This window comes from Anabrus simplex, chromosome 3, assembly GCF_040414725.1.
Source record: "Anabrus simplex isolate iqAnaSimp1 chromosome 3, ASM4041472v1, whole genome shotgun sequence".
Taxonomy (NCBI): Eukaryota; Metazoa; Arthropoda; class Insecta; order Orthoptera; family Tettigoniidae; genus Anabrus; species Anabrus simplex.
In genome coordinates, this window is record NC_090267.1 from 10508427 (window position 1) to 10532563 (window position 24137).

The 24137-nt window shown below is 37.6% G+C and overlaps 1 protein-coding gene across 1 annotated transcript in view; it reads left to right on the top strand.

The window, feature by feature from the left end:
* The window catches only part of LOC137496913 (gastrula zinc finger protein XlCGF57.1-like), a 56721-nt gene that overhangs the window by 17119 nt on the left and 15465 nt on the right, over positions 1 to 24137 (top strand). Inside the window, exon 3 of the mRNA XM_068226774.1 lies at positions 12558 to 12638. Within this exon, the coding sequence (XP_068082875.1) occupies positions 12558 to 12638 (81 nt within the window). The remainder of the gene's footprint in view (positions 1 to 12557; positions 12639 to 24137) is intronic.

The following is a 24137-nucleotide window of genomic DNA, read 5'->3' on the forward strand; positions in this document are numbered from 1 at the left end:
CTCGCAAAATTCTGTCGAAGTGAGGTTCTCTTGTTGGATTCTTCATCACTGTCCTCACTTGATGATGACAAAAGCTCTCGTCGTAACATGTTTATATCACTAAACCAAATTCTAGGCAATGAAACTAGTGTACATACTTGTTAATTAACAACTGAAAAGTGAATCATCTCTTTGCAAAATTTCTGAAAACTTTTCACTTACCGGTAATTACTTTGCACTTCGCATTTCTGTACCAATGGAGAAACATAACAGGCTTGAAAAGTGAAAAGATTCCTAACTTTTCACTTTTCACTTTGCAAGCTAAATCTGAAAAGTGATGGTGGAACAAAAACTGAAATGAAAAGTTGCAAGGTTCATTCGTGGAATAGGCCCCTGGTCCTCTGAAGTGGAGGCTGGGTGGGTTATAGTGACTGAGATTCCATTCAGTGCTTCTGTAGATGTTTCTGCAGTTGTTCACCTTGAAGTCTTTATCCAAATGCATCCTATCATTCTATTGTTATTGGAAATGGTGGGTAGTTGTTGACATCAGTTGATCCCAGGACTAGTCCAAAGTTTGGTTATTTAATACTATATTCAGTGTCAAAATAACTGAACCTCCCTATTCTATAGGTACAGTGCCTTCATCTTACCCACAGGACCCCAGATTGAATCCCAGTGAGTTGAGGGCTATTCATGTTCTTCATTTGGTAAAACTACTGATAGATGACTGCTGGTGACTGGTTTGTTCTTGTTTGATAACATCCACCATTGCAGTATGCATCCATCTTATCTTTTGCACCTAACATCCCACCTGTTATGATCTCTCCACTACATATTCTGTATTATTTCTACCTTCTGCTGCCGCATTTTCTTTGACCTCTCTGCTGCGGCCTTTCACTCTCTACTGCTGTGCTCGCCCGCTGTCACCTACTCTGCTGAACATGTGACTGTGATGTCATCTCCCTCAAGATGCTGCGATCTTCGCCTTCTATGCCGAGCATGCCTGTTCAACACCTATGGACACGTGATTGTGCTGTCGTCATTCTGCAACATGCTGTCTTTCTTTTTCCGTATACATCTAGACTTTTCCATTGTGCTTTATATTCTCGGGCTCCATCCCTCACAAATGACTCTGTCTTCATATCAAAGTGGTGAAGTACTGAACTTCTGTGCTAATACCTGTAGACTGCTTGGTGAGCAAGAACTATGAACTTGTTATTTGGACTTTAAATTTTTCATTAGGCTGTCTGGCCTCTACCCACTTTTGCTCTTGCAGCTTACCGGCGTTTAAACTTATGCTTGCAGACTCCTTTCTTCCCTTTTTTTAAAATACAGACTTTGCTTTGGATAATGAGAACTGTTATCTAAATACTTACATGGCCTGTTTGCGACATCTATTACTAATATGAACATTAAGAGAAGAATGATAGTTAACACCACTTGGCAGGTTTGATCGTGGCTCAGTCTGGTGGTATTTGAAAGTGCTCAAATACGACAGCCCTGTGTCGGTAGATTTACTGGCACGTTAAAGAAATGCGGGACTAAATTCCGGCACCTCGGCGTCTCTGAAGACCTTAAAAAGTAGTTAGTGGGATGTAAAGCAAATAACATTATTATTATTATTATTATTATTATTATTATTATTATTATTATTATTATTATTATTAGTTAACACCACCTTTCCAATACTTATCTTTCCTTATATTTAGGAAGTAAATGCCTGTTGTAATGTTTACTTCCTAAATATAAGGAAAGATAAGAATTGGAAAGGTGGTGTTAACTATCATTCTTATTTTAATGTTCATATTCTGATGTCCAATACGGTCTACAATGAGATTTATTACGTGTAATCTATTACTAATTCCGCACTTGTGAGACTTCTTCTATAAACACTGCCCGGCAAAGTAAATCTTTCCTATAGTTTCGATCCTTATTTCCTTTCCCTTTTTGTATTTTTCTTCATCCTTATCCTGCATCCTTTGATTGGAATTCTTTCATAATTAACTATACTCTTATTGCCTCTGGTTTTCACCGTTCATAATTCTTTTCTTGATGTTCCTTAAACATTTGGATATTGTAAATAAGGCATAATTTGCTCACTTTCCGAGCTTTCCTTTTATGTATTTTTAGGCAAAATTCTTATCTGGTGTTTCCTATCTATGATGTTTATTTATTTTATTTGTTGATTGTTAGATATATTTATTTACGTTGTTTATATTTGCCTTTCTCTTTTCCCTTTTCATGTCCTCTGGGGGCTCTTGACCTTCTCACTGCACATTTGGCTACTACATATATCACTCGTACGCTGCTTTTCTACTTTATCACTGTTAATATTTACTTACCCTAATGTTACTTACTGCTAGTCTCCTAGCAAAGCGTCCATTACTGCCCATCATACATTGCAAGTTGGTAGCAGTGCATACAATTCTATTATTATTTTTGGTGGATTTGTCATCTTTTTCATTTCTTTTGTCTTTATTTGGCCGTATACCATGACCTACTTTTCAGATAACCTTTCTCCATATCACTCTGATACTTCATCTACATCCTCTTCTATTGCTTTTAATTTGTCTGCTCCAAATCCATGTTATGATTATGACTTATTGTCCCATAATTCTTCTCTCACTCCAGATTCTACTTTGTCTTCTGATCTGCCCTCTTATGTTACCTCTTCTCTGAAAATTGAACCGTCTATTGATTACACAGCCTTCTTTCCTAATACCAAACCAAACCCCATGGCACTACATTCCTTGAAGTGCCTTGGCCTACCAAGCGACCACTGCTCAGCCCGAAGAACTGCAGATTATGAGGTGTGGTGTGGTCAGCACGACGAATCCTCTCGGCTGTTATTCCTGGCTTTCTAGACTGGGGCCGCTATCTCACTGTCAGATAGCTCCTCAATTCTAATCACGTAGGCTGAGTGGACCTCGAAGCAGCCCTCAGGTCCAGGTAAAAATCCCTGACCTGGCCGGAAATCGAACCCGGGGCCTCCGGGTATGAGACAGGCATGCTACTCCTACACCACGAGGCCGGTTCTTATTTCCTAATACCAAACCAAATTTATGTCAGTCACCTCATTCTCCTCTCAACCTTTTCATACCCACCTCTCAACCTGATCCCACACCACCATCCACCTCTTCTCCACAATTTTTGTATGAATCTCCTACCCCATCTCCTACTTCTTCCCATTCACAAGCAATTCATCTTATCATGTAATGTGTAGATTCCATTCCCCAACTTAGTTCAATGCATCCGAAGGAAATAACACTGCCTATTTGCCGCTTGTAAATTTTTAAAAACAAATTTAGCCTCATTTTCTCATTTACTCTCTGTTTTGTACTCTAAAACTTCTGGTCATTTCAGTAACTTCCTTTTAAGAATATGTCTGATTTTCACGATTGGATGAAATTTCGTTTCGTTTACATAATTACTTTCTTCGATATGAAATTCGCAAGCAATTAATTTCTTTTTTTTGTGTGTCGTCATCAATGTCCAGAGGAATCAACTTATGATTTTTTAGATTCTCTTACTGGATTTGCTGACATTCTGGCCATACCTGAACACCCTTAGGAACTTATTTCACTTGTTCGCTTTTATGCTGCTGCTCCTCCCTTTTGCCAGTTAATTAATCCTTTCTCTCCTCCCACCTCTATTTCACACCTTTATCACATAGCTGAAATGGATACTTTTAACTCTTACTGTAATGCCTCTTATTATCCTTCTACATTTGTTATTTCCCTCTCCCTTCCACTCCTCTCACACCTTCCCTCAATCCACCTACTACCACTCTTTCTTGTTTTTGCTGTCAAGGTCATGGCCACATCGCCCGTAATTGTTCTACTCCTCCTGTGGGAAACGCTCTCTTCCGCCGTATGTAGGCTGTTGGGATCTGCCATCTGTCTCTCCCTATGTTGCATATTAGAACTGCTTTTGTTTTTCTATAGGCTTACTACAGAACTTCCCTTGCCTTATTGGACTCGGGAGCTTCTATCTCACTCCTTAGTTTCTCTTTTTTTTCAGCAATTACTTCAGTTGCATTCACACCTTCAATTACGTTTTTCTGACTTATTATGTACTTCATTATCTCGCCACCCTTTACATATTCTTGGTAAAGTTACTCTTACTATAAAGATTTTTAAGTTCTCGTGGTCTTTTCCTTTTTGCGTCGCACAAGATGTTCGTATACCTCTTATATTAGGGTATGATTTTTTTCTCACACACCAGTTTAACTCTTTATACTCAGAAATCTTCTATTTCTTTTCATTTAGATTCTGCGACTCAGATTTCTTTGATCAATCCTTCTGATTACCCTACTGTGCAACTTCTTGCTACCTCACATATTTATGCTACTACTTCGCAGCAGTTCGTCTTAAATTCTTTACTTGCTCAATTTTTGGATGTTATGGAACATCTTGGTACTGCTCATAATTATGAAACTCATATTGATCTCGTTTATATTTCCCCCGGCAGATCACCCCCTTACCATTCAAGTCCACCTCGTATGAAACTTTTACAGCAACATGTTTCTAAAATGCTTTCTGATGGTACTATCTCTTCTACATCTAATTATGCCTCACCGGCTTTTCTTGTTAATAAGCCTAATCGTTCTACGCGTTTTGTTGTAGATTAACTTCGTCTCAATAATGAGATTAAATATGATGCCTATCTTCTTCCCAAGATGCAAAATGCTTTTCAATTTCTTTTGCCAATGCTAAATATTTTTCCATATTTGATTGTAATTCTGCTTTTCATCACATTCCTTTAGATTCTGCCAGCTCTAAGCGTACTGCTTTTATTATGCCTAATGGTCTTTATCAATTTACCAAACTTCCTTTTGGCTTAAATGTAAGATCCCAGGTTATTCAACATCTTGTCTATTCACTCTTTTTCAATATTAAATACAAATATCTCTATCTGTACGTGGATGATCTATTGATTTTTCTCCCAATTTTGATTCTCATGTTACTCATCTTACGGAAGTGCTTTCTCGTCTTTGTACTGCGGGTCTTACCATCAACCCTTCTAAAATTTCCCTTTCTCAAACTTCTGTAAAATTTTTAGGGCATATTATTTCCTCACAGGATGTATCTGTTGATCCTGACCGTACTGCTGCTATTACTGAACTTTCTACCCCTAAAAATATTAAGCAATTGTGCACATTTTTAATAATGGTTTCTTTTTTATAACCATTTTATTCCCAACTTTTCTCATATTGCTGAACTCCTGTACTACCTTAAGTGTAAAAACGTTAAATTTCTTTGGACACATACTCAACAACATGCTTTTCCTACCATTAAATCTCTTCTTATTAAAGCTCCTATCCTGCAGTTTCCAGACTTTTCTTTACCTTTTGAAGTGCACACCAACACTTCTAATCATGCAATTTCTGGTGTTCTTAATCAGGTGGTTGTTGGCACCCTTTTGCCCATTCCCTATTTCAGTAGACTTCTTTCTTTTACTGAGCGCAATTATTCTATCTACGAACGTGAAGCCGTAGCCTTGGTAATTACACTCAAACAATTTTCTGATTACCTTGATCACAGAGAATTTATCTTAAAAACTGATAATCATTCCCTCTCATGGCTTCACCAAAATTCTCCCAAGATCAGCAAAACTGGCTGATGTTTATTGCGTCTTTCAAGGTTTAAATTTTCTCTTAAATTCATTTCCAGTATACAGAATTCTGTTGCTGATGCTTGATCTTGTTCTGACATTTCTTTTTCCCCTCCTGATTTGCAGTCAATTACCATCCTTGATGCACCCTCATTGGATCATTTAATTTGTTCATTAATTGACTTCACTTTATCTTTTCAGTCTTGCCACTCTCATCAACTTACGATGATTTTTGGATTCAAACAAAAACCTTGCTTTCTGATCCCTCATATCAAGGTCCTTTTTTGTTATCCAGAGGTCTTCTTATTTTTAGGCTCATCCCTAAATCTTCTGCTAGATTCGTTCCCTCTCTTCTTCAACCTGGGATACTTTCTTATTTTCACTCTTCTTCCATGGGAGGTCATTTTGGTTTTGCCAGGACTTACGCTCGTATTGCCTCTCTTTATTGTTGGCCACAAATGCGCAAATGCATTCGTCAATATGTTTCCACTTGCGAACCTTGTCAGTTGGCGAAGCCTCTAAATACTAAATCTACGGGCTTACATTCTGTTTTTCCTCCTACTTAACCAGCTCAAACCTTTCTTGTTGTTCTGGTTGGACCTCTTGTTTGCTTATCGGGTGGTAACACCTATATTTTCACCTTATTAAATGGGTTTTCTAAATATTTGGTTCGTGACACTTTATGCAAAATTTCTTCCCACATTATTATTAATCTTCTCTCTAACTCTGTATTTCTTCTTATTGGCCTACCCTCTAATTTGGTGTATGATTATGCCTCCATTTTCACTTCTGAAGTTTTTTATATGTCTATGCAATTAAGAAGTAAGAGAATTAACTCCTCTCCATATTATCCCCAGGCTAACAATGTCGAACATTATCATCATAATCTTAAAATTGCTCTTTCAATCTTCCACAATTCCCACCATGAGGATTGGGATATAAATCTCTCTGCCCTAGCCCTTGCTTTCAATTCTAGTATAAATTGTGCCACCCCCCAAACACCTGCTTAACATTTTTGGGCCAGATCTTCACACTCCCTTATCTCTTAATTGGGATCTTCACACCCTTTTAGAATCCAATGTTTTAAATCTACTGAATCTCTTTGGACCGAAGCCCTTTCTAATCTTCGTACTGCTCAACTTATCTCTAAGGAAACACGACTCTCGTCATGTATCATCTACTTTTAAACTTGGCGATATGGTTTTCGGTTTTCCCCCGTAATGACCCCCCCCCCAAAGCTCCTCCAGTTGTCAGTTCTGTGCTAAGTTAGCTGCTGTGTGGATAGGCCCATTACCTTGTACTTAGGGGCGCGCAGCTGTAAGCTCGCATCCGGGAGATAGTGGTTTCGAATCCCACTGTCAGCAGCCCTGAAGATGGTTTTCCATGGCTTCCCATTTTCACACCAGACAAATGCCGGGGTTGTACTTTAATTAAGGCCACGGCCGCTTCCTTCCCATTCCTAGGCCTTTCCTGTCCCATCGTCACCATAAGACCTATCTGTGTCGGTGCAACGTAAATCAAATAACGAAAAAAAAAAAAAGATAGGCCCATTTCATATTATTTCCTTGCCTAACCCTGCTAATGCTCTTGTGCAATCCCCTTCTTATTCTCTTGATGTTAAACGTGTCCATCTCTCTCAACTTCAGAAATTAATTAACCTGTTTCCTTTTTTTCTTTTCTTTTTTTTTTCTCCTTCCCGTGCTTCCTTCGTTTTGTTTGTGATTCTAGGGAAAAAATTTCTTCCGGGGGTAGTTATTCCCGTTGGTTCTCTTTGTCCTTGAGTTGTTTCTGTATTTTTTCTTTTTCTATGGACTTTTTTAAACTGTCCTTTTTAAACATTTTCCTGCTCATAAAATGCTGCTCTCCACCTCCCCGTTCAAACGCAGACTCCCCATGAGTGCATAGGCCTTTTGTTTTCTCTTTCTTATTTACTTTCACCTCATGAAATTTATTTTTTATATAGGACATCGTTCCATAATCCTTTACTTATATAATGTATGCCACATATGTCTTTTTTCTATATTGTATAATATTATATTGTATTTTTTAATGTATGTATCACCTCTCTGCCTTTTGAACTCCTCCCTTTCATGTTGCATTTTTTCCCTGTTTTTTGGACCGGTCCATTCTCCTCATTCTCCCCTCCCCTTTTTCTCTTTCTCTCTTTACATTTTCCCCCTCCTTTATCCTAATCTTTCCCTCTTCGTTTGGGTACATCATCTCTCGTCTGTCTGCTTTCTTCTTCTAGTCTCAATCATCGCTCTTCCAAGTTGGCGCCCCTTGTGAAGATCAACACGGCATCGTCTCAACACCTTCATTGTCGCTTCTCTTTTCGTCAGCACGTGGGAATATATTACGATTTCTCCACTACATATTCTTTATTATTTCTACCTTCCGCTGCCGCATTTTCATCGACTGCTCTGCTGCGACCTTTCACTCTCTACTGCTGTGCTCGCCCGCTGTCATCTACTCTGCTGAACATGTGACTGTGATGTCATCTCCCTCAAGACGCTACCATCTTCACCTTCTATGCCGAGCATGCCTGTCCAACATGTATGGACAAGTGATTGTGCCGTCGTCATTCTGGAACATGCTGTCTTTCTTTTTCCGTATACTTCTAGATTTTTCCATTATGCTTTATATTCTCGGGCTCCATCCCTCAAAAATGAGTCTGTCTTCGTATCAAAGTGGTGAAGTACTGAACTTCTGTGCCAATACCTGTAGACTGCTTGGTGAGCAAGAACTATGAACTTGTTATTTGGACTTTAAATTTTTCATTAGGCTGTCTGGCCTCTACCCACTTTTGCTCTTGCAGCTTACCGGCATTTAAACTTATGCTTGCAGACTCCTTTCTTCCCTTTTTTTTAAATACAGACTTTGCTTAGGACAATGAGAACTGTTATCTAAATACTTACATGTCCTGTTTGCGACATCTATTACTAATTCCACACTTGTGAGACTTCTTTTATAAACACTGCCTGGCGAAGTGAATCTTTCCTACAGTTTCGATCCTTATTTCCTTTCCCTTTTTGTATTTTTCTTCATCCTTACCCTGCAATCTTTGATTGGAGTTCTTTCGTTATTAACTATACTCTTATTGCCTCTGGTTTTCACCGTTCATAATTCTTTTCTTGATGTTCCTTAAACCTTTGGATATTGGAAATGTGGCATAATTTGCTCGTTTTCTGATCTTTCCTTTTTGGTATTGTTAGGCAAAATTCTTATCTGGTGATTCCTATCTATGACACATGTTTTTTTATTTGTTGACTGTTGTGGGTGTGCTATGTTCCAACTGATGAGCCCAACTTAGCACACAGGGGTGAAACGCTGTCAGCCAGGGATGAGTTAGCTGGAAAATTTATAATGCCCAATACCAGACCAGTTCTGTTGGTATTATAAAATTACTAATTCGGGGCAAATATTTCAGGTTCCCTATGGGAATGAACATCTATGTCATCTGATGGCCAAGCAGGCATCAATTTTTGGTAATTAGTCAAAATCTCTCATAATGCATTGGCACTGCCGGTGGCTCCAAGTAGCCTACGCAGTATCCTTTGTTGTATGCACTAGCCATGCGTCTGGGTGGGTGTGCTAAGTACCAACTGATGAGCACAATGTAGCACACGGGGTGAAACGCTGGCAACCAGGAATTAGTTAGCTGGAAAATTTATAATGTCCAATAACGTACCATTTCTGTTGCTATTATAAATTTATTCATTCGGGACAAATATTTCGGGTTCCCTATGGGAGTTAACATCTGTATCAACGATTATGTTGTTATTGTTTAAGTTAGATTTTAGTGTAATGATTAGTTTTTTGAGAGTAGGATTAGGTCATCCTTTCATTTCTGTTATGAAAGTTGGGTATTTCTTTTTGACTCCAAACCTGTTATAATTTTGTAAATCGGCCGTCTATTTATTTAAGTTAGATTCGACTTCTGCTACTATGGTGATCTCATCTTCTATTTTTTGTGAATTAGGCCAATCAAATTTTGAACCTTTATTGAGTAGGTTCATCTGATTATCCATGAAGTTCGTATCTGATAGATTGGTTGTGGTGGGAATGTTTTTTTAGATCAGAATTAGGATAATTTGCGCTATTGTTAAGTTTGTTTGAATTTAATTTGTTTTCCTTTAAGTGGAAGCGTTTGTTATCCAGGGTTTTCTGTTTCATGTCCAAAACGTCAACAAGCTTTTCTGTTATACAGTTTTGGATAGATATCCATTATAGAGGAGATAATAGTTGAGAAAATTCCAAGTGTGCACATATAATTGCAAGTTTAGAAATGATTTCTTCCTGTAGAGTAACTTAATTTCACTTTTCAGCCAGATCTCATTTATTTTGTTCTGAGTATCAGCTACGTTTGGATTGTATATGTTATTTCTTTCTATAGATATTAAAAATGTAGGTACTAACTTAGATTTTAAACCTTCTTTCAAGAACCAAACATCTTAAAGACGTAGCTTTCTTACTAGATACCTTGAACATGTCAATGCTGCAAAAGTCAATAAACATTCTGCTACGAGTGTTCACATGAGAGAATCAGGCCACCACTTTACAACTACAGAGAAAGACTTAAAAAATGATCAAAAAAATAAATAGAAAAGGGAACATTACTGACAAAAATAGAAAATATTTGTATTCAACTAGACCACCATTTTCATTAGGAAAAAATTTAAATTACAAAATTGAAATAAAATTTAAAAACTCTTTTACATGAACAATTGCCTAACCGGGCAAGTAAGTCGTGCGGTTAGAGGCACGCGGCTGTGAGCCTGCATCCGGGAGATAGTGGGTTCGAATCCCACTGACGGCAGCCCTGAAGATGGTTTTCCCGTGGTTTCCCATTTTCACATCTACCTTAATTAAGGCCACGGCCGCTTCCTTCCAACTCCCAGGCCTTTCCTGTCCCATTGTCACCATAAGACCTATCTGGGTTGGTGCGACATAAAGCAAGTAGCAAAAAAAAAAAAAAAAATTGACGGAAATTTTACAAACACTTAATCTAGAGAAAAGTGATTTTGCTAAAGTTTTTATCCCCAAAACAACCAGTATTCAAGTAACATTAATGAACACAACCCCTCTCTGTACCTCCTCTACACTCTCCCCTCCCAAAGCCACACCTACTAACATTACTCCGACCACCCCTACTCCCTCCCACCCAGCCCCTACCATCTCAGTCGTACAACACAAGGAGGAGACGCAGAAGAACAGGCAGTTACTACACAACTTTAGTAGACAACACTAGACAGACAAGCAGTAATAAGAGGGGTAAGTGAAGTTTCCTTAAGTGCACACTCAACTAGAAACACAACATTCGACACACACAAATCTTTTGTCTTGTTACAGACATGCCAACAAGTGATAGTCTATTTAACAACTTGTAGCTACATTGTTCGTCGAATCACGTCCCTTTTAACTACGCTCCATTTCAATTCATTGCTTCAAAGCTTTGGTCATTGATGTCAACAAATACATACTCAATCAACAACATTACCGGTGTCAAATCACTACAAAAGGTCAAACTTCTTAAAGACTAAAGTTCAACCTGTCACATGTTAAAATCAACAAGATGACAAAATCTTAGAATTTCGTTGACTCATCCTCAAAGGATAACAAACTTTTAGCCCGATCTCATGATTTAAACTTTAAATGTGTATGACCTTATCACAAGTTCTTAAGTTTGAATCACAAGTCATTCTTCAAGACTTTAGACATAAATGTTTGTAAATATTTGAGAGCAAACTTATTCTACCATAATTATAAATGAATGTATAATTATCGTCCTTTCCAATATTAAGTTCTAGTTAATAAGGCATGCTACCAATGATTCTGCCTTCTGTGATATTAGTAAAGTAAGTTTAAGATTGTGAAATGTACAAATGTAAACATAAACCAACCTTTGAGAGTTTAGATTGGCTGATGATGCGAGACATGTCCCGCTTATATATTTATATTAGTGGTGAAACACTGAATGTAATAACATTTTAATGTATTGAATAGGTGGTTTAAAATAAAACATTATTTATTGTATTAAACCGACTTTCAGTATGGACTAAAACTTGAGGTTAGTTACTTGTAATCTTCAGGACTGATGACAGTGGGCTTCAAATCCACTATCTCCCAGATGCAAGCTCACATCTGCGCGCCCCTAACCACACGGCCAACTTGCCCGTTCGTATCGAGTGTAACAGCCTGCCTAAATATTGGCAGGAAATAGCTGGGGAGTTAGATAAGTTTCTTCTTTAGCATGCCATTCCTCTGGTTTATACATTTTCTGATACTTCTGATACCTAACACACTGGTTCATCATAGCATTCGAGCTATTCAATTTCTACTCTGAGGCACTGATTGGAATGAGCAGTGTGCATACTTAACGGAATAATGGCAGAGGAGTGTTCACGCTGTCTGCAGCCTAGTCATTCCAGCTCTGAAACTTTACACTGTTAGATCCGCACTGTAGTACTGTTTTTTAAAAGTGAGAAAATGTGTGGCTTTTCATTTGATCGAGTATTTTATGTGATAACATTGCTTTTAATCGTTACTTTCCTACTGATGTTTTTGTAATGACCTATGTTGACTTCAGATAGGAAAAGCACAAAGTCAGTCTTTCTGAGAATCACGTTGCGAAGTACGGGTACATCAGCTAGTAGTTCAGTATTTGTAAGATAAAAACATGACAGGTTTGGCCGTCATTACTTATACTGTAATTACTGTCTGTGTAGCAGGAAATCCTGTCAGTTCTTTTCATAAACAAGATTTTCCTGGTTGTAAAACTTGTCATGGTTTTGTCATATCTATCTTTATTGTGTACTGATGGCTGCTTGTAGAGGTAAGACTATAAAATGTCATCTGCATGAGAGAACTTTCTCAAGGCATCTTGTCCAGATTGAACACGATCAATTTTTAAGATAGACCACCACATGACTCTGAAGAGTGTGCATAATATATTTACTTTCCTGCAGGAACATTTTGAACCTGAGTCAGCAGTGGCACGTTTTAAGGTAGAAACCAAACCAGAGTTGACAGAGCCAGGACCATCACAGGTAAACACATTTGAATTAATTGATCAAACTGATAAGCTGCTGCATGATAATGGAAATTGTGAGAAAACTGGTGAACAGATATAAGAAAGTGACCCCTCATTTTAACACATCAATTTGAAGATTCTCTTAAAAATACTAATTTGCCCATTTTCTTACCCAGTTTTTATAATTTTTCGAGCACTTCCCTTAAGTCCAGCATGGTGTGTATGGTATAGTTGTAAGGCTCTCCACTATGTGATGTGTGCCACCTGGTTTTGTTGTTACTAGGAGTGTATCAGGAGAGTTGCCAGCTTCAAACACGGTGTGTTAGCTCAAAGTTATTATAAGCTGTTGCTGGAAGTGGTGTTGGCTGTCACATCCCTGTATAAAAGTCAGTGCACTGGTAGTCCTTTTTGGGTATGGCCAATCTCATCTGAGAGCACTGAGCACAGGCAGTGTGAGCAACAAAAACTGCAGCATTTTTCCCCGGGTACCATAAAACTTTGATTTACTTAAGCAATATTTGCTATACAATCCACTAGTATTTCCTTACCTTTTGCTAAATATTCAGTTTAAAGTATTCAACATCAGTTGTGTTACCCAGCTGGTGACAATGATTTTTGACATGTCAAATCTGTATGGTCTGACACCATGGTTAGCTGGTTTGAGTCGTGTTTGTTAATAATGTCAATCACTATTATAATGTTATCTGTCACAGCAAGAGAAGAGGTGGTGTATAATTTCTAATTCCTAATCTGCATCCATCGCATGGAGATCTTTATTTATTTATTTACTTATTTGCTTTGTTTGTTTGCGAAGTTAGTACTCTTGGTCCTCTCTTACATTTAACCACAGCATTAATTTAAAATATCCTGGTAACCAATTACAGTTTATGAGATAAGCCTTGAGCTGATTCTGTAGTGCTATTTGACAGAAGTAGACTGTATATTGGCCCTCCCTACCTGGTGTCTTACATAATTTTTACTCATTGACTCCTCTGATGAGGTTGATGTTAGAAAGGGCATCTGGACATAAAAACTCACTATGAAGATTTCTCTCTCTTCGTTCCTAACTGTGTAAAGAAACAGGACAAGTGTTAGACACATATCCTCGGGTATCATCCTTTATCTTTCCTTAGTAAGGTTCAGTTGGTGAATTCAGCTGACCATTGTTCTATCGATGAAATGCTTAATTTCAGTTAACTACATTCAGGCCTTTCACCTTTATTAGAGCCCTTCTGTGAAAGCATTGTGTGTTGAATGAAAAAGTAAACGTCTGTATGCATTTCTGTGGTTGTCTTATGGTAGTTTTAAAGTACGGTACCTGAACAGAATCTTTTCAAATTCCATATCCTTTATAGTTAAACAACAATCAAAGAAATGACTGTTTGTTGACTGAATTTATATATGTTATGCATGTCATTGTATGGAGAGTTTTGTTTGGATGAGAACCAGTGTAACAGAAACCTCTCTGGGAACTGAGCAGTGGGAAGGAGCAAACAAGTAATATGTCAGGTCATATCTATAATCATAGGAACTCGTAAATAACGTGACAAGGCAGTGTAGGAAAACAGAAGAACAGAAAGGGAAGACAAGGTGTGGAGTTTGTCATTATCATTTCAAGTCCCCCTTTTCTCTTGCTCTCTCCTCCTGTCATTATGTTTAACTTTCTTTATTTCTTTATTTTCCTCCAGATCTACAGTATTTGCTACCTTTGATCTGTTAATGGAGAAAAATGACAACGCCCAACCTAGACAAGCTCTTTCAACTTAAATTCTACCTAAATACCAAACTATATGCTTACACAATCAAATAGCACTAACTGAACAAACAAACAAACCAAAATAATTTACCATAAAATAATCGGCTCATGTCCACTTACCGCACAGATACCAAACAAACCAACAAAACACAATAGTTACATGAACAAAATTTAAATTAAATGAAGTTAAATTAGATAAAATAGGCAATCAAACAAACAAAATTGAGGAAATTTGAATAATTAATCTTCACCACGGCAGAATGGCCCCTGGCCAGCTCCTATTTGAGATCTGCCCGCCATGGTATTACATCACTATAAAACAAAATTTAAGCAACGGCAAGAAGAAAACATTAAGATGTCATAATATAATGTGAAATAAAATAAAGCGGCAATCATCGGCAAACGGCATATGAAGGTTAAAAACTTTTCTATCTCTCCTGACTGGACACGCAAACCTTTGCACATTCTACTCCTCATACCATTCTCCCCGTTGACCTACAAAGGCTTGCTGATCCAGACTGAACATTTGTGTGCCTCATTCTGCTCACTACTCGGACTACTGCCCTGATACCACTTCACCTATCTCTTATCTTTCAAATAGATTTGTTTTAAAATGATATTTGTTCGTGGTGTCGACCTCTGCTGCAGATCCTTTGCCACACTTACCGTATTTACTCGCCTATTAGACCTCTTTTTCTCCGACTTTTACAGCCAAAAATAATAAAGGGGGTCCAATATGCAATAACCACATAATTTTGTGCAACGAACACATGACTTCTAGATTTTAAAGAGCTATAAATTGTACGTTTAAACATTCTATACTATTATTTAACAAAGTTAGAATGTATGTAAGTTATACTGGCTATTTTTGTCGTAAGGCAGTGTCTCTAAATGTAAAAAGAAAAAAATGGTGAACACGGCTTTTAGGCCTATGGTACATATAAAAGTCAGTTTTAGTTATTCATATCACGTCATTCGTTACATCTCATTAATTCCTCTGGTTAGGTTGACATCAGGATGGGCATACGGCCGTAAAAACTCGCTAAGAAGATTCGTCTCACTTCATACTCAATCCTGTAAAAGAAAGGGATAAGGGTATCGTGTTATATATTTCAATACTGATACAAAGGAACTTAATGGCCAGTCATTTGTCTCTGTCAGTTCAGCAGTAGGCCTACGACACAGTAAACCTGATCACTGCTTTCATTTGAATTATCGCCTTGCAAGTATAAACCGCATTGTAGACCGTATTGGATGTCAGATTATGAACTTTAAAATAAGAAAAATAGTTAACACCACCTTTCCATACTTAACTTTCCTTGTATTTAGGAAATAAACATTGCAACAGGCGTGTGAGATGGGACATGTTTCGCTTAAGTGTCGTAAGCATCATCAGCCGAAAATAAATCATAACGTAAAGTTAGGTCAGGGCCCCTAACCTTGTGTCATTAAAATATATGGTACCCTAAGAAACAACATTTACATTTAGGAAATCAAATAGGCTAAAAACTAGTGTGAAAAAATTATAAAACATTACAATTGGCTAAGAGAAAAACACACAATCGTGTTGAAACAGAGGATAAAAACAGAAAGTACAATACAGAGCTGGTAGTGAAATAATTAAAATCATTAGGGTATCATTGCTACCAGTCAGACAATCAGAATGTTCAAACATAAAACAAGAGTGAATATATATAAGTGTTCATCATAGCTAAATTAGGAAAAAACACATAATCGTGTTGCCAGAGGTTAAAAACATTAGGTACAACACAGAGCTGGCAGTGTAATAATCAAACTCATAGCTACCAGTCAGTTAATAAGAATGTTCATCATGACAAATGATGATGATTATATTCTTTTGAATGAAGAAATAATTAAATCACACTCTTGTACAGATACGTGAGACGGGCAAGAGAAATCACATATTGTAGCAGACACGGAGTAGTAACTCTTCAAACAGGAATTATTCACGCCTGAAGCCGCTTCAGTTTTACTGGGAGTCCAATATCGAAACGGTAAAAAATAAGATGCCAAGTGCGTGAACTGATACCTGAAAAATGGAAAAAGGATAAAGATGTACTCGGGCCTTGAAAATAGGGTGTTCAAAATGTGAGTCTAAGATCGCTTACCTCTTATGTTGGATCAGCGTTGACCGGAGACATTAGCCGTTCAAGGGGGTCTGTTAAACGTATGCCCGCTGCTGCGTGTGTTGTATCTGTGAGCTTGCTTAGGCAGAGAGTAAGTTGGGACGGGAGGGATAGTCGCAACAATGAGAGTGCTGGAAACTGGCGGCGGAGTTGTATTATGGGGAGGGGGTAAGGTGGAATCTGTTATGATGACCGGAGGGGTATTGAAAGGTTTATAATTGAAGAATTTTGTGAAATTGTAATGATTTATATTAAAATTTTTTTTTGCTAGTTGCTTTACGTCACACCGACACAGATAGGTCTTATGGCGACGATGGGACAGGGAAGGACTAGGAGTGGGAAGGAAGCGGCCATAGCCTTAATTAAGGTACAGCCCCAGCATTTGCCTGGTGCAAAAATGGGACACCACGGAAAACCATTTTCAGGGCTGCCGACAGTGGGGTTCGAACCTACTATCTCCTGAATACTGGATACTGGCTGAACTTAAGCGACTGCAGCTATCGAGCTCGGTATATATTAAAATTAGTGAGTAACTTGGGGACTTGTTCAATTAATGGGCTGTTGTTCTCTGGGATATCATAAAGTTTATTCATGAAATAAAGTCAGATTTCAACATCACCTCAACACAGCAGTTATAATGAGTACTTCTGCTTTCGGGCGGAATTGGCCGTGATACATTGCGGGTCACAATGTCTGCTTATGGTGCCACCATCTTCCGAGCCAGTCTTCAATATCTGGAAGGTCTCGAATATCTCGGAGGTCTGGATGGTCTAGGAGCAACCGTGGCACTGGGCATGAAATAGATCGTAAGTAACTGGTCTGCACAAATGAAATAATAGTTAGTAGTGGGCTGCAGTCAGTCGATTTCACAGTGGGATTCACTAATGAACACAGTTATTGCTGAGCGCTTGAATTGAACTCAAAATTACATCTGTGACGTATCAGCCACAGAAAATAAATAAGTCACTTTATCAAAGTTAAATATGAGAACTTCGGCTGAATAGTGACGTAGAAAATAAAATATTCCACTTCCTAATTTTACACAATTCAAGTTCGAGTTAATTCTAGAAATAAATGAAACCAAAGAATTTGTTCTGGGATGAATATGGTCCCGTTCGCAATTAAATAAAGAAAACACTGTCCTTTTAGGAACCGTCCTGGGTTCAACACAAGAAATATTAACTGTACCAGTTTATTTAACCACAGTTCTAAGGCTATGTTCTATCGTGAATATGGTCACTGGAAAATAAATTTTAAGTTCAATAGCACTGTTAAATTCAACTACTTGTGTCAGTAGCTTGTAACATAAGCGCATAGTTTGTGGAAATGTTCTAACACCTTCGTAGAGTAACACTGTCACAAAATTCAATCGCCAGTACAGTTTGAAATACTGAATTATGTCTCGCGATTAGCACAGGTTTATCACTTGTTAGGATTAAATACAAAATTATGTACAGTTTTGAAGTGTCACGAACGACGTTTTCTCACTTTTAGCATTCAATGTTAAATCACTTTGTGAAGTTTAAACACTGTCATTCAAATCTGATCATCTCGTGTAATTTAAACATCAAATTACATTGAAGTACTGGGTAGTGTAGTATCGTACTAGTTCGAATCACACTGTTCCTGTAAATAGTTAAACACCTTAACTGTTCACGTCTCAACTCGTACACAACTTGACTGATGTGGTGATAGGAGTGGAATCGTGGTTGAAAGAAGGGGTGGGTAATAGAGAAGTATTTCTAGAAGGGTACACAGTCTATCGTAGAGACCGAGGAGATAAAAAGGGAGGGGGGGTGTTTATTCTGGTGAAGGAAACTTACTGTTCACATGAATGGTTTACCGATGAAAGGGATGAAATATTAGGGATAAAATTAGTTTGTGATAATATGAAGGAGGTGGGAATTATAGGAACATACAGGCCTGGAAGAGAGGAAAGAGACATGGAAATTTTTGAAAAAATAATAGATTATACTCATAAAAACAATAATAATGATATGGTAATATTTGGGGGAGATCTAAATTTGCCTGAAGTTGAATGGAAAGGAGCTGCAAGTGAAGCCCATGAACAGAAACTGGCAAATAAGTTAATTTGGGAGGCTGGATTTACACAAGTAGTACAAGAACCGACTCGTCTCAATAACTTACTAGATGTATTCTTGGTTAAACCATGGGAAATTGTTGATAAAACTGAGGTAATTGAAGGAATAGGAGACCATAAGGCTGTAATAATGGATGTAGGACTCGTACCAAAAAGGCTTAATAAGAGGGTTACACAAGACAAGAAATTGTACAGAGAAACTAAAGTTGATGAATTTGGGACTTACCTTAAATCACAATTCAGTTGTTGGATAAGTGAAGGGAGTAACGTGGATACACTTTGGGCTAAATTTAAAGGAATTATTTGGGAAGGAGAGAAGAGATTTGTACCTGTTAAGAAGGGTAAAATGACCTCAGACCCTGTTTATTATACAAGGGAAATAAGAAAATTAAAAAGAAAATGTAGAATAGTAAACAGGAAAATCAAAGAGGGTAGGGAGAGTAGAGAAACTAGAAAACAGCTAATGAGGGAACTGAATAGAGTGAAAAAGGAAGCAAAAGAGAATTATATGAATGGCATTCTTCAAGAGGGTAATGACCACAAAGGGAAATGGAAAAAGCTGTATTCATATATCAGGAATCAAAAAGGAAAAGGAGTCCAAATTCCTACAATGGTGGGAGAAGGGGGTGAACACTATTTAACAGATACTGAGAAAGCAAACCTATTTAGTAGGGAATTTAGAGATTCAGTAGATGATTGTCAAGAGTTGGAAACCGAAACAGAAGATAGAGAGGGAGAGAGACAGAGGGAAACAAGAAGCTTCTCATTCACAAACGAAGATATTTTCAGAGAAATCCAACTGCTTCAGCAAGGAAAAGCTGCAGGAAGTGATCAAATTACTGGGGAGGTATTAAAGACAATGGGGTGGTACATAGTGCCTTATTTAAAATTTCTCTTTGACTATGTCATAAATAATAGTGTAATACCTAAGGAATGGAAGGAAATTATAATAATACCAATTTATAAAGGAAAGGGTGATAAAAGGAAACCAGAGAACTACAGACCAATCAGCCTGACCAGTATAGTTTGTAAAATTCTGGAGAGTTTAATATCGAAGTACATCAGAGGGATATGTGATGATAAAAATTGGTTCATGAGGAGCCAGTATGGATTTAGAAAGAAATTTTCTTGTGAGGCACAACTGGTGGGATTTCAGCAGGACATATCAGATCAGTTGGATTCAGGAGGTCAGTTAGATTGCATAGCCATAGATCTTTCCAAAGCCTTTGATAGAGTGGAACATGGAATATTATTAAAGAAATTGGAGGGAATAGGATTGGACGTGAGGGTTACACGTTGGATAAAAGCATTTCTAAGTTCAAGGGTTCAGAAAGTCAAAGTAGGAAATAATGTATCGCAGGAAGAGAAAGTTTGGAAGGGAATTGCACAGGGTAGTATAATCGGTCCGTTACTTTTCTTAATATACGCAAATGATTTAGGGAACAATATAACATCAAAAATAAAATTGTATGCAGATGACATAATTGTTTATAGAGAAATAAACAACATTGAGGATTGTTCAGAATTACAAAGGGACCTTGAAAGTATCCAACAATGGGTTGAAGAAAATAATATGAAGGTTAATGGAGGCAAATCAACTGTTACAACTTTTACAAACAGGAGCTTTAAAACTGAATTTGAATATACTTTGGATGAGGTAGTTATCCCAAAAGAAGGCAAGTGCAAATACTTAGGTGTGAGATTTGAAAGTAATTTGCACTGGAAGGGTCATATTGATGACATTGTTGGGAAAGCATACAGATCATTACATGTCATAATGAGGCTACTTAAAGGATGCAACAAAGAATTAAAAGAAAAAAGTTACTTGAGTATGGTTCGTCCATTATTGGAATATGCAAACAGTGTTTGGGATCCTCACCAAGAATACCTAATAAAAGAAATAGATAGTGTGCAGAGGAAAGCAGCAAGATTTGTAACAGGGGATTTCAGGAGAAAGAGTAGTGTATCAGAAATGTTAAAGGAACTTGGTTGGGAAACTTTAAGTAAGAGAAGGGAGAAAACTAGACTTACAGGATTATATAGAGCCTATACAGGAGAAGAAGCATGGGGAGATATCCGTGAGAGGCTTCAGTTGGAAAATAATTATATCGGCAGGACTAACCACAAATATAAAATTAGAAGGAATTTTAGCAGAAGCGATTGGGGTAAATTTTCATTCATTGGGAAGGGTGTGAAGGAGTGGAACAGTTTACCAGGGGTAGTGTTTGATCCTTTTCCAAAATCTGTACAGATATTCAAGAAGAGAATAAACAGCAACAGAGAAAATAAATGAAGTGTTAGAGGGCATTCGACCGGTGCAGGTTATTGTAAATAAAAAAAATGTGTGTGAATAAATTAATTCCATCCCCTGGTCTAAGGAGTTTGGACAGCCAAAGTAGGAGACTGCCTGTAGGGGTGAAGTACAGTGGGGACTTCGAGGGCCCTGGGACCGCTACGGTAGCTGTGAAGGCCCTTCAGGAACTCTGAAAAGTGGTGGCAAAAGGGGCTCTGGTTAAGACGCAGCAGGTCGTTATGCTACTTAGGATCCAGAACGGTAAAAAAAAAAAAAAAAAAAAAAATAGTAAATAAATAAATGCAATGTTATTATTAATGTTATACCAGTTTTATAGTATCATTTGAAGCAATTCCACATACTGTATATCAGTTGACTATATTTGTAAGTAGTACAGGAGATATTATAATTAGAATTTTGTAAACAATATAAATTTATTAAGGATGAGCTGTGTGTTAATAGAAAACATTGTTAGCGTAAATTGTATAATATTGTATTATAGGAAAAATTTTCTTCTCTTGTTAATTTAATATTTAGTGCTTGACAATAATGTATTTTAGTGTACCATTTGCCACCGAGGTAGACACCTCATTTGCAAATAAAGAGATTTTGATTTGATTTGAACTTGGGGCCCGGTAATGATGACGTAGTGTTTTATTCTCCAAGTAAATTAACCGTAAAATGTGACGAAAAGTGCGGAAAATGTCAAAGATTAGTGAAAAATGGAATGTTGTGTGATTCATGTGATCGATGGTGGCATTATAAGTGCGGAAATTGCCCTAGAGACGTAAAAACTAATGAAAATATTGACTGGATTTGTGAGCAGTGTGTACGGAATGTTGTTGTTGGGGACGGCGTTGACGAAGCACCGAAAGCAGTCGATGAGGAATATAAAAGTGCATTAGAAATTATAAACATTCTAAACAAAGACAATGAGACTCTTAAAGTTGAAAATCAAGAATTAAAAGAAAGACTGCGATCGCTAGAATTTGGGACTGACCATTCTTCGAGTGATATACCGGTACAAGTAACAAACTCGAGCACGTGGTGTCAAGTAGTTCGTGGATGGCCGGCTAAGAAGAAATCTACAACTGAATTTCCAGAAATAAACATCAGAAATTGGTTTTCTGCCCTAAATAATTTAATTCTGGAAGAAAGTGATCGCGCTCGTGAAACCAAATCATCGCGATCCACTGCCGTTGCCGTGCTGAGTTTAGAATTTAGGCCTAGAATTCGGATTCAAGACCCAGTTAGGCCTAAATCAGCAAAGGTAGCTGTGTTTGGTGATAGCCAAGGAAGGGGAATTGTGGGAGTGATTAACGACGAGAATATAGCAGCAACCGGAGAAATATATCCAGGAGCTTCTATCAGCAGTGTTGTGGAAAACGTAGATGCAGCAACTAGGATATTCGGGAGCGGCGATGCAGTGCTTATCATCGGTGGGACGAACGACGTAGCTCACGACGACGCCAAGAATGTAAGATCACAACTTAAACATACACTAGGGAAGCTGACCCACACTAACGTTTTTGTAGTGAATGTGCCCCACAGGCATGATTTCAGTAGAAACTCGTGTGTGAACATTGAAGTGGACAAGGTCAATACAGATATTGTTAAAAATTTGTAAAAATTTTCGTAATACTCAGGTTATTGAATGCAACAGTTTTGAGAGATACTGTTATACAAAACATGGCCTCCATCTAAACAATTCAGGTAAACGAAAGATAGCAAATATTGTTCTAGATGTTATTAATCTTAAGATATGTACTGTAAAACAGGCAACTCCCTTGAGTTATAATACTGACCAGGAAAACTAGTAGGAAGAGCCAGCTGTACTTCAAGCTGGCTCAGTCAACTAGAAAAAGAAACTCAGGATAGTAAGGAATTTCAAGTTACCCAATTGCAACAGTCAAGTTTTAGGGAGGAAGAGGGTCTGAGATTGCTCTTGGTAAACTGTCAAAGTGTAGTAAATAAACAATTAAAATTCGGTACATTGATGGAATCTTATGAGACTGATGTGGTGATAGGAGTGGAATCGTGGTTGAAAGAAGGGGTGGGTAATAGAGAAGTATTTCCAGAAGGGTACACAGTCTATCGTAGAGACCGAGGAGATAAAAAGGGAGGGGGGTGTTTATTCTGGTGAAGGAAACTTACTGTTCACATAAATGGTTTACCGATGAAAGGGATGAAATATTAGGGATAAAATTAGTTTGTGATAATATGAAGGAGGTGGGAATTATAGGAACATACAGGCCTGGAAGAGAGGAAAGAGACATGGAAGTCTTTGAGAAAATAATAGATTATACTCGTAAAAACAATAATAATGATATGGTAATAATTGAGGGAGATCTAAATTTGCCTGAAGTAGAATGGAATGGAGCTGCAAGTGAAGCCCATGAACAGAAACTGGCAAATAAGTTAATTTGGGAGGGAGGATTTACACAAGTAGTACAAGAACCGACTCGTCTCAATAACTGACTAGATGTATTCTTGCTTAAACCATGGGAAATTGTTGATAAAACTGAGGTAATTGAAGGAATAGGAGACCATGAGGCTGTAATAATGGATGTAGGACTCGTACCAAAAAGGCTTAATAAGAGGGTTACACAAGATAAGAAATTGTACAGAAAAACTAAAGTTGATGAATTTGGGACTTACCTTAAATCACAATTCAGTTGTTGGATAAGTGAAGGGAGTAACGTGGATACACTTTGGGCTAAATTTAAAGGAATCATTTGGGAAGGAGAGAAGAGATTTGTACCTGTTAAGAAGGGTAAAATGACCTCAAACCCTGTTTATTATACAGGGGAAATAAGAAAATTAAAAAGAAAATATAGAATAGTAAACAGGAAAATCAAAGAGGGTAGGGAGAGTAGAGAAACTAGAAAACAGCTAATGAGGGAACTGAATAGATTCAAAAAGGAAGCAAAAGAGAATTATATGAATGGCATACTTCAAGAGGGTAATGACCACAAAGGAAAATGGAAAAAGCTGTATTCATATATCAGGAATCAAAAAGGAAAAGGAATCCAAATTCCTACAATGGTGGGAGAAGGGGGTGAACACTATTTAACAGATACTGAGAAAGCAAACCTATTTAGTAGGGAATTTAGAGATTCTGTAGACGATTGTCAAGAGTTGGAAACCGAAACAGAAGATAGAGAGGGAGAGAGACAGAGACGAAAATATTTTCAGAGAAATCCAACTGCTTCAGCAAG